Raw genomic sequence first — 16551 nt, 5'->3', positions numbered from 1 at the left:
AGGCGTCAGCCCCACAGCTGAGGCCCTGGAATGGCACTTAAATGGAAAGGATCCCTGTCCACCAAGGCTGGGCCCAGAACGGGAAGTGTGCACTGCCCAGGCTGAGTGAGTGGACACAGAAGAGTTAACTGGCGGGGTGTGACAGGGCGCACCGCCCTCAGGAAGTGTTACTCACCACCGGGAATGCTCTTGCCTTGGGGGCTGGATTGTCTTCCTGAGTCCCAGAAGTAACCGGAGGAGCTCCCCGCCATGGAAGCCCCTGGGGAGCCAGGAGCAGACCCTCTCGGAACCCCCAGCCTTTCAGACTCCTCGGCGCCTGGGCACCTGGAGAGAGAAAAGTTAGTGAAGTTGGAAGGGCAGCCCAGTGGGGCAGGGAGGGACTGCAGAGCGGGTCTGTCCCAGGGCAGAGGAGGAAGAAAGGGTTGGGCAAGGGTTCCAGCCCCTGGCCTCCTGCTCAGGTCTGGTGCCCACCTCCAGGCCAGCCCAGGACCCGCTGTATGACGTGCCCAATGCCGGTGGGGGGCAGGCAGGTGGGCCCCAGCGGCCCCGGCGCGCTGTGAGCCTGCGGGAGCGCCTGCTGCTCACGCGGCCCGTGTGGCTGCAGCTGCGGGCCAACGCTGCAGCTGCGCTGCACATGCTGAGGACCGAGCCCCCGGGGGTGAGTCTTGCCCCCTACCCCCAGAGACTGGCCTGGTGGAGGGTGGGATGGAGGGGGGCAGGACACGAAGGTCCTGAGCCTCCGACCCATCCATTCTCAGACATTCCTGGTGCGGAAATCTAACACCCGCCAGTGCCAAGTTCTGTGCGTGCGGCTGCCCGAGGCCAGCGGCCCTTCCTTCGTCTCCAGCCATTACATCCAGGAGAGCCCTGGGGGTGAGCGGGACTGGCCCGGAGGGAAGGGGCTAGAAGCAGAGGCTGGGCGCAGGGGTATTCCACAAACAGCCTCACTTCCCCTCTCTCAGGCATCTCCTTGGAGAGTTCTGAGCTCGTCTTCCCGGACCTAGTCCAGCTCATCTGTGCCTACTGCCACACCCGGTGAGCCTGCCCGAGGTGCCTGGTGTCAGGTGTCCGCGGGACACGTGGTCCTCCCCGCCCCTCCAGCTGCAAGCATCCCTCACTTCCGACTTTATGCCCCCTCTCTGGCCTCAGGGACGTCCTTCTTCTCCAGCTCCAGCTCCCCAGAGCCATCTGCCAGGCAGCCACCCACAAGGAGCTGGAAGCCATCTCCCATTTGGGCATTGGTAAGGGCTCCCCTGCTGCCCATTGCACGGATGAACAAACTGAGGCCAAGGGGGGAAGAGAAGGCACTCAGGCGCACAGCCTGAGCCTGTGTCATGCTCTCCATTGGGCACACTCCCTGACTCCCTTGAGGTCCTCGTTGGTTTCTCTTCTCTAGAGTTCTGGAGCTCCTCCCTCAACACCAAGGCTCAGCCAGGCCCCCCTGAAGGCCCGCTGCTGCCCCGGCTGAAGCCCCGATCCCCACAAGAGCTGGACCAGGGCACCGGAGCCGCCCTGTGCTTCTTCAACCCCCTGTTCCCAGGGGATCTGGGTCCCACCAAGCGGGAGAAATTCAAGAGGAGTTTCAAAGTGCGTGTATCCACAGAGACCTCCAGCCCCCTGTCTCCACCTGCTGTGCCGCCACCCCCTGTCCCGGTGCTGCCAGGGCCAGCCCCCAGCCAGACAGAAAGGTTGCCCCCTTGCCACCAGCTGCTGCGGAGGGAGAGCTCAGTGGGGTACCGTGTACCTGGTACCACCTCCAGCCTCCCTCCCCTGCCCTCCCTGCAGGAGGTGGACTGTGGCTCCCCCAGCAGCTCTGAGGAGGAGGGGATGCAGGGGTTTCAGGGGAGTCCAGCAACCTCACCCCGCCTGAGGCTCAAGAGTAGCAGGAGGCCTTTGCTTAGGTCCATGAGCGCTGCCTTCTGCTCTCTGCTGGCACCTGAGCGGCAGGTGGGCCGGGCAGCTGCGACATTGATGCAGGACCGCCACACAGCTGTGGGCCAGCTGGTCCAGGACCTACTGACCCAGGTGCGGGCTGGCCCAGAGCCCCAGGAGCTGCAGGGTATCCGGGAGGCACTGAGCAGGGCCCGGGTCATGCTGAGCGCAGAGCTGGGACCTGAGAAGCTGCTGCCACCGGATAGATTGGGTGAGACTCCAGCCCAGGCCTTTGCTGGTTCAGCCCTGTCTCTCCATAATTTCAACTCTTACCCACTCCACTCTCCTCCTCTTCCCGAGCCAGCCTGCATCTCATGACCCTTCAAGTGAGTTTTGCCCACCACTCTCCTGTCTCACCAAGATTCCTTCTCTTCATCCTGTCCCTCTCGGACTGTGCCCCTTCTCCTTAAGACTCTGTCCCCTACCCTGCGCTGGTTCTCCTGACCCCTTGCCTGCCTCTGTTCCACAGAACGTGTCCTGGAGAAGTCACTGCATCGCTCAGTGCTCAAGCCTCTCCGGCCCATCCTGGTGGCCCGACTGCAGCGCCGGCTTTCCGCTGATGGCTCTCTGGGCCGCCTGGCCGAAGGCTTCCGCCTGGCCCGGGCTCAGGGCCCAGAAGCCTTTGGGTCCCACTTGAGCCTGCCCTCCCCGGTGGAGATGGAGCAGGTGCGCCAGAAGCTGCTGCAGCTGCTCCGCGCTTACTCACCCAGTGCCCAGGTCAAGCGTCTCCTGCAGGCCTGCAAGCTGCTCTACACAGCTCTGAGGACCCACCTGGGTACGCCCTGCCCGCCACCTCCCACTGGCTCCTTGCTGTCAGAGGCAGGCCCGCAGGCAGATTCTAGGGGAAAAGATGGATCCAGCCCTCCCATCTTACAGATGGTCTAACTGAGGCCTGGATGTAAAGCATCCTCTCCCCAGCCCCTGCTTGTGGTTGCCACAGAGACCACATTGCCCAAGGCCTGGCAGGTGGAGGAGGGGGTCACTGGAGTGGACTCTGACTGTGGGGCCCAGAGGAGCCTGAAGCTTCCCGCTCCACTGTCGCCACAGGTGAGGGCGCGGGAGCCGACGAGTTCCTCCCACTGCTGAGCCTGGTCCTGGCCCAATGCGATCTTCCTGAGCTGCTGCTGGAGGCCGAGTACATGTCAGAGCTGCTGGAGCCCACTCTGCTCACTGGAGAGGGTGAAGGACCCCACACACATGCCACTTCCCTGTCTGGGTGGGGCTAGAGCACCTTAGCACTGCATGACCTGAGTAAGCAGAGAAGGGGAGAGGGGACATGTCACCCACCCCCATCCTGAGATGCTTTCTTCCCCTGTGTCCCAGGCGGCTACTACCTGACCAGCCTCTCTGCCAGCCTAGCACTGCTGAGCAGCCTGGGCCAGGCCCACACCCTCCCCCTGAGCCCCTCACAGGAGCTGCAGCGCTCCCTCAGCCTCTGGGAGCAGCGCCGCCTGCCTGCCACCCACAGCTTCCAGGTAACAGGGCCTCCACATCATCCGGCCCAAACTGAGACCCAGCAGGGGAAGGGCTGGTCCTTTGTCACCCTGTAATAGAAACAGAACCCCATGCAGAACAAACATCAAAGCCAGCCTTTCTAGAGAGAGTATGGTCCATGTGCGGCACTGTGCTCAGTGCTCTGGGGCTCAGTCCTGAATCTTCACAGAAATAGAGCGATCATTACCCCCGTTTCACAGATGAGGAAACTGAGACATGACATGGAGAGGGAAAGGGACACAGGTGGCAGGCTCAAGCCCCCAGTCCTGGCTTCCAGCCCCCAGCTGGGGCTCTGCCTACCCCTGGACTCAGGCTTCCCACCCATGCTCCCTCACCCTCCCATCTGGGCTCAGGCCTGGTGTTTGCAGACCAGACACCACCGCTGCCCTTCACCCTCCTCTCCACCCTTCCTAGACTTGGTTAAGAAGCGTGGAACCAGACTGTAGCCAGATCCTGGCTCTGCTACTTTCTGGTTGTGGGAGCTTGGGCAAGTTAGGTAACTAGTTTGAGCCTCAATTTTCTCATCTATAAAATGGGATAATATTATCTACCTCCTGGGACCTATATGAGGATTAAATGAGTTTAAGCAGGACAAGTGCTCGGGGCACAGAGTTAGCTCCGTCTGAGTGTGATGGTCAGGCTGTAGGCCCGCTGGGGCCCTCCCTCCAGTCTGCGGTGTGACCCCCTTGCCCAAGCACACCTCTCCCTTTCTCAGAGCCCCCCTTGGACCTCAACTTATCCAAAAAGCTTTTTCCAGTTGGTTCTGCCCCTGGAATGATACTACCTGCCCCTGTCTCGGCAGAACCCAAACTGGAACCTCAAGCTTTGCAGCCAGGTGCATACCAGGCAGGGCTGAGTCCTTGGTTTCGCTTCTCCCCCCGCACAGCACCTCCTCCGAGTAGCCTACCAGGACCCCAGCAGTGGCTGCACCTCCAAGACCCTGGCCGTGCCCCCAGGGGCCTCGGTTGCCACCCTGAACCAGCTCTGTGCCACCAAGTTCCGAGTGACCCAGCCCGACGCTTTCGGCCTCTTCCTGTACAAGGAGCAAGGCTACCACCGCCTGCAGCCCGGAGCCCTGGCCCACAGGCTTCCCGCAACCGGCTACCTTGTCTACCGCCGCCACGCAGAGCGGCCTGAGGCACAGGGCGCCTTGCTTGGGGGTGCAGCAGAGGGGAGCTGCAGGGAGCCAGAGGCAGGGGGCAGGGAGGAGGAGGAAGGGGGCCGAGGAGAAGGGGACATCAGAGCCAAAGCCAGTCCCCGGGGCAGCCAGGCAGAGTCTGCGACAACTGCCGCACCGGACGAGAGCCGGACCAGAGGAGGCCCTGCTCAGCCAGATGGGCCAGAGGCTGAGGGAAGCCAGGCCGCAGAGGAGTAGCTGGGGGTGGCCAGAAGGGTCATTTGGGGCAGAAAACTCTGAGCCTGCTGGAAAGGCCCATCAGCCCCACTGACCAAGGCCACAGCCTCCTTAGCCTCCTCCCCCCCACTCTTGTGTCTGCCTCCCCCTCTGTCTATTTATCTACATGACAACCTGTTGAGGCAGTGCCTGGACTGGCTGCATCTGGGCATTGGAGTCAAGTTGAGGGGGCTTGGGAGACCCAAGACCAAGGGCCCAAGGCCTTTGCCTTTTGTGCTTCTGCCCCTGCTGGAGGCTGGCCAGCCTGCAGTGCCAGTGTGCTCAGCCTCTGGCAGCGGGGAGGAGCCACTGCCCAGGCGGCCCCTCCAAGCTGGGGGCTTCCTGGCCCCAAAAGTCTCCACCTACTCCTGGTGTCAGAGGATTCAAGGAGACAGCAGGGGCTCAGGGCCAGTCCTGCTCCAGACCACCTGGAAGAGTAGTGCCTCCAAACTACTTTACAGTGCCCTCACTGTAAAGGGGGGCGCTGCCATCCTATCTTCTCCCTGAAACCTTCCAGGGGTCAAAATGGATGTGTTTGCTGCAGAGCAGGACTCAGACTATGGGGAAGGGGGAAAGGAGGTGAGATGTTAGCATTGCTTCCCCCGCCCCCCCCTCCCAGTGCGGTTCGCTGCGCTTGCCAATCCCAATCCCGTGGAGATCCCGGAGGTCAGGTCCATCCAGAGGAGCACCCAAGTTCCAGTCTTTCTCCAAGATGGGGCATCCTCCCAAGCCCTTTGGCATCCCAGGGAAATTGGAAGGGGGACAGGCTTCCTAAACGGAGGCTGAGGGGGAGTTTGGAAACCATTTTCTCTGCACTTAACTCTGTACCTCACCAGAGCATTATGGGAGGCCATGCTTATTACCCACTGACTCCTAAGATATCACACAGCAGGCCATTAGGGGTCCCCCACTCAAACCGGGGCATCAGGTTCCAACTACACCTGTAGCCCTTCTAAGCCACCAGTAAATTAACCCTCAAGGCCCAGCAGAGCAGGCAGCAAATCTGAGCAAAGAAAATGCCGGCAATGACCACAAGGAGGGGGTGCGTGTGGCCTGGGAAGCAATGGAGTGGGTGACATGAAGGGGCCAGGGGACTCCGGGGTCTCAGCAGCATAAGTAGTCACGGGCTTTGCGCTCTGGCAGCCAGCCACTAGGCAACCGGGGGACAGCAGGGGCCGAGGCTGCCGGCCCTCAGCTCCCTCAGAGTCGGGTCTGGACAGGGCCAGCCTCACTGAGACCACTGCCTGGAAGGGACTGTCCTCTGGTGGAAGGAGGACCCCGGCTAGCCTCAGAAGCCTTCCCTCAGGCACTGCTTACTAGGGAACATCTGCCCACATGTCAGACGGACATGACAACTGGAAGGTGGGAATCCTGGACGCTGGGATCTCAGACAAACCAGGTGCAGGGCTCCCGTTTCTCAGTGGGCCACCGCAGCGCTTCCCTTCCCACTCCCACCCCCACCCCCAGCCTCTCGCTGGTTAGGGAGCCTCCCCTTCGGGCTTTTGTATGTCCCCTCACCCCATCCCACTCCCAGTCCCTTGCACAGCGCTGGGCACTCCACAGGCGCTCAATAAATACTGTTCACTGGCTGGAGTTTGGTAACTAAGAGCGAGGGCGGTGAAGTGGGAAGCTGGGAGGCTAAGGGAAGGCTGGGTTCTAGGAACCAAACGCAAGACGTTGCAAGTTCCGTCCAAGAGGAAGGACCTGGACTGGCTGCAGGGGGTACTCAGAACCCCAGGGCTGGATATGGAGCAGGTCCCACAGAAACGAGGACTGGCTGAGGCTTCTGGGCCCCTGCCTGGGGCCCTCTGCAAGCCGCTCTCACCCCTTCCCCCCAGGAGTCCTAATTCCTGGCGCTGGGAATTCAGCACCACCACCCCCACCAGCAGCTCAGCCAAGCACTGCCAGCCCTGCCCGGTGCCTGAGTCTTATCTTCGCAAGAGAGTCGGATTAGTCAGGCACCCAGGCCGGGTAAGTCAGCGTCAACAAGGTCATGATACAAGCGAGGAAGGTGATCACAGGCTGGTCTAAGGTTGGTCTCCTTATCTCCATTTTACAGGCGGGGAAACGCTTGCTCAGGGAAAGTGGCTTGTTCCAGGGCACAGGGCTGGGACACCTCATCCCGCAGTCCTCCAGAACAGGACTGTGCTCGTCAGCTCAGCAACAATCTCAAGTGTCTGGATCAAGCACCAAGCACCCCACCCCAGCCAGAGGGAAACGGATGCGATGTGGGCAGTGCCAGGGCCACTGTGCTCGGGCTCTGCACAGCCCCCACCCCAGCCGCCCACCTGTGGCCTCTGGAAGAGGGAGTCGGGGCTCCGAGAGGCGCCCACCTTGCCCGGGCCCTGACGCGGGGATCCAGAGGAGCTCCAAGTCGTCTCACTCGGCAGTGCTGTCCTTGTCACCTCTCGAGTCACCATGGGTCCATGTGTGTTTGTTTGTTGTCCATCTGCCCCAATAGAAGGCCACAGGCAAGTTGTCCTGGCTCCCGCTAAATCTGGGGGGCCTAGGACAATGCCTGGCCCGGAACTGGCCCTTGGTGACGCCTTGCCGAGGGACCGGCTCCCACTCGGGAGGCTCGCCGGCGGTCCCTCCGAGTTCCTGGGCGTGGGCAGTGTCTTCTCCGCAGCTGCCGCCAGGCGGCGAGCGCGCCCTCTTCCCAGTCGCAGGCCGCGTCCCCTTCTCACCTGAGGCCACCCAGGGACCCAGGACACTCAGAGGACCCACGCCCAGCCTGGTGCCAGGAAGGAAGCAGCCTGCCGTGGGGCCCGGGGACCGTCCTGTAAATGGGGACCTGAGACCAGAGGTCGGGAACATGCTGAGGAAGGGGCCGCCTACTGCCCAGGGCTTTCCCAGGCTGGCCCCGGAGTCCAGGGGTGTGGGCTGGCCTGAGAGGGGACTCGAGGAGAGGTGGGCAGGAATCAGTCACGAGACCCACAACCACGCCCTGACCTGCCTCAACACAGAGCGCTCAACACCCTGCCACGGTGGTGTGGCCCATATTTGCGCCCACAATTTAACACACAAACACCGGGACTCACGTCTGCAGAGTGTGTGACACCCTGCCTGCCACAGTCAGGTACGGGAACACGGGGCACCTCCAACCTTAACAGGAACACGGAAAGTGTTAGGAACACCCTGACACTGTTAACAATTCATGCCCTGCGGGATGGGACACAGTGACACACACAGGCCCCTCCTCCAACCCACAAACATCCCTGGATCTGCAAACTCAGATACTCCCTCAGATATTCCCTCTGCAGTTGAGGATATGACTCCCTGACACAGGACAGACTCGCTGAGACATGTGGTGACCTGCTACACAGAAACCTCGTGACACACACCTATCCATGCAGGACTGCCGCTGACACACCCAGGTTCCTGCTCAGACATGGTGCACGGGCGTCCTCCTTCCCACTCTGCCAGGCACAGGAAACGACGCACAGACACAGACAGGCACACAGACGCGAACTCAGAGACACACACACACACAGACTCAAAGACACACACAAGCTCAGACACACACCAGCTCAGAGACACACACACAAACTCAGAGACACACACACCAACTCAGACACACACCAACTCAGACACACACACAAACTCAGAGACACACACCAACTCGGAGACACACACACAAACTCAGAGACACACACCAACTCAGACACACACACAAACTCAGAGACACACACCAACTCGGAGACACACACACAAACTCAGAGACACACACACCAACTCAGACACACACACCAACTCAGAGACACACACACAAACTCAGAGACACACACCAACTCAGACACACACACAAACTCAGAGACACACACACAAACTCGGAGACACACACCAACTCAGAGACACACACCAACTCAGAGACACACACACAAACTCAGAGACACACACAAACACAAAGACACACATACTTTTTATGCTTTTGATCGTGCAGAAGACCCAAACCCTTCTGACTAATCTCACTCCCAGCCCTGGCCTATCCCTGCCACCACTCAGCCACCCTGCCCCGTGGGGGACTCTGGTGAGGTCTGTGGGCTGCTGGAAAGACCCCCGTGGGGGGGTGTCGACCCCAGCGACCAGGCAGGAGCCAGGATCGGCAGCCTGGGTGGGGAGGCCTGAGCTCATCAGATTCCAGCCTGAGTGATTCACCGGAAGGGCCTAGGGAGGATCTGGAGTAGGGGGTGGGGGACTGGCCCAGGGGCTGGGGCTTTGGGGGCCAGAGCAAGAGGGTCTTGGGTCCAGAGGGTCCCTTCAGACCAGAGGGTCTTGGGTCCAGAGCAAGCCTCTAGTCTAGGAGAGGGGCTTCCTGAGGGGCAGCCCAGCCTGAAGGGGTGTCTGCTGGGCATGGCTCCTGGGAAGGACTTAGGACACAGAGCAGAGCCCGAGGATGAGACAATTGGCCCCTCCCTTTGGGGCCTGGGCCCCTGACCCCACGCCTTCCCAGTCTCAGCAGCTGGGTGTCTTTACCAGGGGTTAGGCCAAGGGTGGGGGCAGGGGTGGGGTGACCTTCATGGCCACTTGGTCCCTTAGGCTCTCAGCCCAAGTGGACCCCAGAGCCCTGAGGGGCTGGACCTGCCTGGCCCTGTCAGGCCACGGGGGTTACCGACCCTCACTGCACTGCCAGGAGAAGCTTCTGCCTGTGAGCTGAGCATGCAGGGCCGACCCAGCACCAGGGATGTTTTCCTGCTGAGGTGGAGCCCTCTGCTCCTGCCCCCCCCTGAGCCCCTGCCTCCCAGGCCTGGCTGATGCTCAGAGAACCTCCCTGCTCCTGCAGAGTGACAGAAAGAAAAGACAGGGCTGGGGGTAGAACCAGGGCACAGGAAGTGCCTTTCTTGGAACTCTGCACCAAAATAGCCCGTTCTGTCCCTACTCTGGGGCTCAGTGTCCCATGTGGGAGGTATGTGTCACCAAGGAGACCTTCCCCAGGGAGGGGCCGGAGCTGACCTACGGCTGGCTTTTGCCTGCCACCCTCCCCCTGCCTCCCACCCCCGCCAGCCCCCACCATCCCTGCCTCAGGCTCTGCTCCACTTTGAAGTCCTAACATAAATATCATGTCTGCTTGGGTTCCCCTTCCCTGCCGGTCACAGCCCCCAGACCTGGCTCCCACCCCAGCCAGCTCCAGGGGTGCATGCCAGGGGAGAGGAGGGAGGCCTGGACCACCCAGGGAAGGTAGTGAGCCAGAGACCCTGGCGTAGGATCGGGGAGACAGAGTGGGCAGGACACCAGATGGAGAGGGGAGGCACGGAAGTGGGCAGAGAACAGAGACAGACTCTAGAAACCAATAAGGTGACAGCCCTGGGGACAGGAGAGGAGACACAGAGACAGACTGGAGAGCTGGAGATGCCTGACACAGAGGGGGAAGGGAGAGGAACAGGGAGGAAGGGGCTCTGCAGTCAGCCCCTGGGTACAGCGAGGGTGCAAGAGAAAGAGGGCACTGGACAGGAAGCGAAGGGGGGAGTTCCAGGGGTGTGGGCTGAGACTGGGGTACAGTGGGAAGGACCTGGTGGAAAGAGAAACGTCCCTGGCAACAGGGCGACAGACGGTCCTCGTTTGCCTGGGGATGGGGGGCTTCCCAGGGACTTGCAGTGCTGAGACCAGGAAGGTCCTCAGCAAACTGAGATGAGTTGGTCACCCTAGGTGACAGGCCTCTGCAGGGACCACAGAGTCCACTCCCATAGGTCCCCCTCGCACAGATGAGGAAGCTATGGCCCCAGAAGGTGCAGCTGGGACTTCCCTGGAGCACATAGCAAGGCCAGGGCCGGGCCAGCCTCAAGGCCTCTCCACGCAGCCTCATAACCAAAGGACTCCGGAGGGAAGATGGGAACAGTGAGGACCAGGAAAGCATCTGTCCTGGCCTAGAGTCCCCACATTCAGGGGCAGCCCCTGCTCTGCCTCCATCTGCCATGTGACCTGGCGCAAGCCTTGTCCTCTCTGGGCCCTGTAGGCTGAGGGGGAGGGCTGGACCCTTCTAGCTTGGATGGCCGCTCCTGGACTCCCTTCCTTATGGGCAGCTGTGGCCAGATGTTCAGGTCAGGCATCTGCCAGGGGAGGGAGGGGGCCCCCAGCTGGGCGCAGGTTGGGCAATCTGGGAGCAGCCATGCTTCTCCCTCACAGCTGTGGGCACAGGTGTGGGCCGGTGGGGACACACGCATCACCCAGCTGTGCATACCATGGCCATGCTGGGCCTGCGAGCGCGTGCTTGCGCACACACACAGTCATGCATGGATGCTGGGCACACACACAGCTTCCCTCCATGGCAAACACCCCCCAACCTCTTCCAGCTGTCAGAATCCTTTACCCCAGGGGCCACGCCTGGATAGCACCCCTTCTTCCTGGGCCCCACCTTCCCCAAGCCTGTCTCTTCCCGCCCTGTCCAGTCCTCGCACCACCCCCTTCCCACGGGGATCTCCCATCCAGAAGCACACAGGGTGCGGCCCCAGGATGTGGGGAGGGGGGGAAGGGAGGGGGAGGAGTCCGAAATTGCTTCCCTCCCTCCCAGAGTCCCATCCCTCCGCACTCCTGCCCTGGGATCTCTCCCACCTTCTCTCCCGCAGCTCCCACCCAAAAGACGCTTCCCGCCCACCCATAGGCCCTTACTCTTGACAGCCCGAAGGCTGGGGTGGTTTGGGAAGAATTTAGAAATGGAAGGAGGTGGGGGGATCGAGACAAAAGAAAAAGGAGGAAAGGAGGTGATTTGTACACACAGCAATGCGCTGGCTCAGCAGCGTGCGTGCCAAGCCCTCCAGGACGCCTGCCCAGGGGGCGCCCCCTAATCACACTAGACCCCCCCATCCTGCTTTTCCACTGGGCCCTCTTCAGGCCAGCCCCTCCACAGGCTGCCTTCACCCCACCCCATGGGCCCACACACGGCATCCAGAGCCACCGCCTGGCTCGTCCCAGTAGCCGGAGACAAGGCTCCTTCTGGGGAAGTGGGCTTCTGTTTTCACGCCCCCTTGAGGTGAGCTCCGCCCATGAGGGCCATGATCAGAGCAGGAGCCCCAGACTTTTGACCCCTATGTGAGCTGAGCCTAGCATCCTGAGCTGTCCCCGTGCCAGCCAGGGAGACACACTGGCCTCAGGCCCCAACAGAGAAACGGGCCGTGTGGTGAGCATTGCACATGATCCCTGCCGGTGGCAGCCGAGCTGTGCCGCCCACCTGGGCTTCACTCCTGCAGACCCACAGTCCCTTTCTGAGATTGCCGTCCATCATGGTGGGAGCTACTTATGAACTAAGGCTTCTGTCTGAACCCCTGCACCCAGCCACGCACGTGAACATCTCACCCACACCATCCACTTAGCATCTACCTGCCCATCCACTTACTCATTCCTCCATCCGTCCAGCTAATCAGCTCCCTACCGCCCACCCGCCCATTGCCGATTCTCTTAGCTAACTGCCCTTCCATCTGTCCGCCTGTCTACCCATCCGCCTGTCCACCCAGCTACCCACCCATTCTCTACTTAACCACGCTTCCATCCATCCAGTCCATCCATATATCCATCTACCCATCCTGCAAGAATCGATCGCATCAATTAGCATCAATTAGCATCTTCTCTGTGCAGTGGGGGAGCCGAAATGAGTCAGGCTGACCAGGGCCAACAGGAGGAGGAAGACCTCGACCAGCCCCTCTCTACCCTCTCCCCCAGATCCCTAATGCTGTGCCCCTGCATCCCCCATCCTGACCAGGGCAGGAAGTTCTTAGACTGCTCGAACCTCACCTCTCCCAACCTGGACGGGGCAGGTGAGTGCCAGGCACTCAAGCTGGGCACCCAGATATGTCTCCAAGACTACTATTCTACTTCTCCAGCCCTTACGCTTGTTGGGGTTAGGTGTTCCCCACTCCTCCTCACCACTGCTCCCCTCTTGGCTCAAGCATCCCTCCACTTGCAAGTAGGCCCAGTCAGACCATCTGGAATTTGGCCTTTGACCACCTCCTCCCCCTGCTTCCATTGCCTGACCCCCAACCCCTCACCCCCAATGAGGCTGGAGTCCTGACCTCTGACCTGACACACCCACTAGCCAGACAGCCTGCAGCCTCCCCTCAAACGCCCCTGCACTGGCCATTGCCCGAATCATGACTGGGCCTGCCACACCCTTGGACCAGGCTCTGGCCCGCCCCTGAGGAGCCTCCAGAGGCTGCCTCCCCCAGCCTGGCCGGCCCTGCTGCCCAGCTCTCCAGCCAGCTCCCTCCCTTCTCCCAGACTATTGCAGCAACCTCCTAGCTGGTCCCTGGCCTCCGGTCCCCTCTCCACCCACCACCCGCCAGCCGCAGGGATCTCCTGTTGAGCCCTCACAATAGAGGCCAGCCTTTTGGCCAGCCTCTCCACTCCTCGCTGCCCCTCTAGATGGCCCTCAGTCCCGGTGGAGCCCTTCCTATTCTCCGGGCATCTGAGCTCTGCCACCAGTCCCTCTGTCTGGGCCGTGCCTTCCCCCCAGCTTCATTCCTCGACAGCGGCGTGCCCAGCTCTCAGACTGCGCTCAGTGCCTCCTGGGGCGCTGCAGCAGGGGAACTAGAAAAGGAGTCCGGAGGCTTCCGGGTCCTGCGCCAAAGGGTCACGGGTTCAATTCCCCGTCAAGGGCATGTACCTGGGTTGCAGGTTCCATCCACAGCCCAGCCGGGGCATGTGTGGGAGGCAACCAATTGATGTGTCTCTCTCACTTCGATGTTTCTCTCTCTTTCTCTCTCTCTCTCAAAATCAATGGAAAAAATATCCTCTGGTAAGGATTAATAACAACAAAAAGAAGAGTCAGAAGGCTTGAGTCCCAGCCCTGCTACCGACTCAGAGACTTCCTGGGCCTCAGTTTCTCCATCTGCAGAAGGCTTGCTGATTTCCAGGGACCTCCCAATTCTAGGATGGTCTGACTTCTGGGGAGGGCTGGGTGAGTGTGGGGAGGAAATGAGCTTTGGCTCCAAGCAGAATCCCAGCTTCCCCCATGTGTTGCTCGGAGCCAGATTCCTTACTTAGCTGAGTCTCATTCATTCATTCATTCATTCATTCAACAAACCCCTATTAGCAGCATCTATGGGCCAGTAGCTTTCCAGGCTCAGGGGATACAACAGGGAACAAGATAGTGGCCCTGCCCTCATGGAGCTCACAGTCTCCTAGGGCAGGAGTTCTCCACTGTGGGCAGTGTTGCCCGCAGGAGAAATGACAGTTGACAATGTCTGGAGACATTTCTGATTGCCCCACCAGAGGGATGCTACTAGGTAGAAGCTAGGAATGATGCTAAACACCCTACAAAGCACATTATAAAAAATAATTACCCAACCCTGGAGAGCAATAGTACCAATGTTGAGAAACCCTGACTATTGAGGGATTCAGGCCAACAAGTAAATATACACCGATTCAGATGGCGATAAGGGCAAAGGAGAAAAATGGAACAGGGCTGGGGGCCAGGGGGCCCTGGGGTGGGGGAGGGGACGGCGCTCGAGGACTCTGCCACTTGAACTGAAGGGAGTGAGAAGGCAGAGCTTTCAAACACCGCAGGAAGAGTTCCAGGTGGGGAACAGCCAAGGCAAAGGCACTGGGGAAGAAATGAACCTGGGGGGTTTCCAGGAACAGCCGGGAGGCCAGAGGGCTGGAGAGGGGGGAGTGAGCAGGGAGGGGTTGGGATGAGAGGTTTGGGGCAGATCACTCAGGCCCGGTGGCTGTGCTGAGGACTATGACCTTTCCTCTGAATGAAATGGGGACCCAGCAGGGCAGTCACTGGATTTGAGTGGACCTGACTTAGGTTTTAAAAGGAACCCTCTGGCTGGATGGAGAGAGTAAAAGAGAGGCCCAAGGAGAGGCCTTTGAAAAAATCTAGATGAAAAACTAGTGGCAGGAGCCAGGGTGGATATCAAAGAAGGTGGTGAGAAAGTCAGATTCTGACGTGTTTTGAAGGTGTAGTGGACGGGACCTGCTGAGAGCCTGGACATGGGGTGTGGGAGAAAGAGGAGTCAGGGTGATCTCAAGGCTCTGGGCCTGAGCCAGTGGAAGGCTGAACTGCCCATATTGACTTCCCTCTCACGGGAAGGGGGTTGATATTCTATGTGCTCCACAGATGTAGACCTTGACAGAACCACCTTCTGGGCATACAGCAAGCACTTCCAAAGCCCTGGTCCTCAAGGGGACTGGCTGTGTCTGCAGGACCAGCCCTGGCACTGTAAGGTGGTGAGCAACGCCCTGGGCCCCATCTCCACCCAGATTTACTGGGAAGACTAAGGAACATTTGCCTCATGTTTTGCAGCTGACAAAGCACATTTGCAAACACTGAACTCTGTGATACAATAGCCCTGCTGAGCAGAAAGGCCCTGACACATTACCCCCATTATGTAGATAAAAATGGAGACCCAGAGAGGGTCAGTGACTTCCTCGCAGGCACATAGCAGATCAGTGGAAGAGTGGAAAGCTGGACCATGGCAGCACATGGAGGGGCAGAACCTCTCCTTCATGTCCCCACTCCCAGTTCAAACTTCTACCAACAGTGCAGTGGGTGTGTACGGGTTAATCTGACAACCAGGTTCCCAGGGACTGTCCTGGACCACGGGCTCCATGCTCCAGAGACCTCCAAGAAGGTAGGAAGAGGACCCTGCCCAGGCCTACACAGTAGACCCTGAAGGCTCCACATATGTGATGCCTGCGTCACACACATGTGTGTCATTGTGTGCCCCATGCCCATACACGGCCTCTAACCAGTTCCCTTGCAGCTAGCCCTGCTCACCCCAGTGCAGCCCACCCCTGCCCGGGCCCCTCCCCCTGCTCCCTGCCCTCCTGCGGCTAGAGCCCAGAGAAGCATTTCCTGTTAGGGGGTGGCCTCCTTTCCCTCTAAGCCCAGGTTCCCAGGGCCTCAGGCTGAGCAGAGGTGAAGGGAGAGCAGCCCCCTGCCCCTCCTCCTTCCCCACACGCCCCCAGTCCAGCTGCAGCCAAGAAGCTTGGGGTGAGGGGGAGGTTGAGGCAGAGCTTAGTATATAAATGGGGGGTTGAAGATGTCTGGGCCTGGCCCTGGAGGGGCAGCTCAGTTGGAGTGTCGTCCAGACCAAGGTTGTGGGTTTGATCTCCCCTCAGGGCACGTACAAGAATCAACCAATGAGTGCGTGAAAAAGTGGGGCGACAAATCGATGTTTCTCTCTCCCCCTTCTTCTCTCCAAAACCAACAAACAAAAATTAAAAGAAGAGGTTCCTGTGCCTGGGGACCCAGGGGCTCCCGGGTGTCACCTAGGGGGTAGCGTGGCAGAGCACGTGCAAGCCTGGGACAGACTGTCCATGGAGAGACCTCTGGTGTGGGGGGCGGGGTTTACACACGTGTGTGATGTGAACGGCATGAGTCAGAGCATGTCTCCACATATATGGCAAGCTGCTGGCCTGAGAGACTGTTCACGGGTGTGATGAGATTGGTGTGTCCAGATCTGGGTCACTGTCGGTCTCTGGGAAGTGACCTCACCCCACCAAGAGCCCCAGAGTGCGCTGGAGTTTTCTGAGGGCCGCCCAGCCTCTCAGGCAGGTGGGTCCCCCCGCTGTGACTCCCAGCCCCTCAGCACGCCTGCTCCCCTCCCCCCACCCCAGCACCCCCTGCCCCTGTCCCCCGCCCGACTGCTTCCTGCTCTGGCAGCCCCGGGGGAGTGGGAGCAGGGAGCTGGCGGCGGCCCCATCCCACTCCTTACAAGGCCTGGGTCCGGCGGGGCCCGCCCCCGGCCCGCCCACCCAGAGGCCCCAGTCCCTCCCCCTGTCAAGAGCCGCGGCGG

The 16551-nt window shown here is 60.4% G+C and overlaps 1 protein-coding gene across 2 annotated transcripts; it reads left to right on the top strand.

Annotated features, from left to right (window-relative positions):
* The first annotated feature begins 116 nt into the window (after window positions 1-116).
* RIN1 (Ras and Rab interactor 1) lies at window positions 117-6410 on the top strand. 2 transcript variants are annotated; one of them, XM_081153866.1, is made up of 10 exons: window positions 219-338; window positions 478-658; window positions 759-873; window positions 963-1035; window positions 1150-1241; window positions 1397-2143; window positions 2402-2707; window positions 2980-3111; window positions 3256-3407; window positions 4313-6410. In XM_081153866.1, the coding sequence occupies exons 1-10, from the start codon at window positions 250-252 to the stop codon at window positions 4799-4801; spliced, it is 2376 nt and encodes a 791-aa protein (XP_081009992.1). In that variant the 5' UTR covers window positions 219-249; the 3' UTR covers window positions 4802-6410. The 2 variants fall into 2 exon arrangements, with proteins under 2 accessions (XP_081009993.1, XP_081009992.1); XM_081153867.1 differs by lacking the exon at window positions 1397-2143 and having other exon boundaries at window positions 117-338.
* The last annotated feature ends 10141 nt before the right edge of the window (window positions 6411-16551 follow it).

This window comes from Miniopterus schreibersii (genome assembly GCF_964146895.1).
Source record: "Miniopterus schreibersii genome assembly, chromosome: 12".
NCBI lineage: Eukaryota > Metazoa > Chordata > Mammalia > Chiroptera > Miniopteridae > Miniopterus > Miniopterus schreibersii.
This window is presented reverse-complemented; position numbering and strand designations above follow the sequence as displayed.

Excerpts from the sequence above, each read along its gene's own strand:
- RIN1 (XM_081153866.1), top strand. The coding sequence starts at position 250 with ATGGAAGCCCCTGGGGAGCCAGGAGCAGACCCTCTCGGAACCCCCAGC. Across the intron at positions 1,036-1,149 it reads TGTGCCTACTGCCACACCCG|GGACGTCCTTCTTCTCCAGC; the intron begins GTGAGCCTGCCC and ends CTCTGGCCTCAG. Across the intron at positions 3,408-4,312 it reads CTGCCACCCACAGCTTCCAG|CACCTCCTCCGAGTAGCCTA; the intron begins GTAACAGGGCCT and ends CCCCCCGCACAG.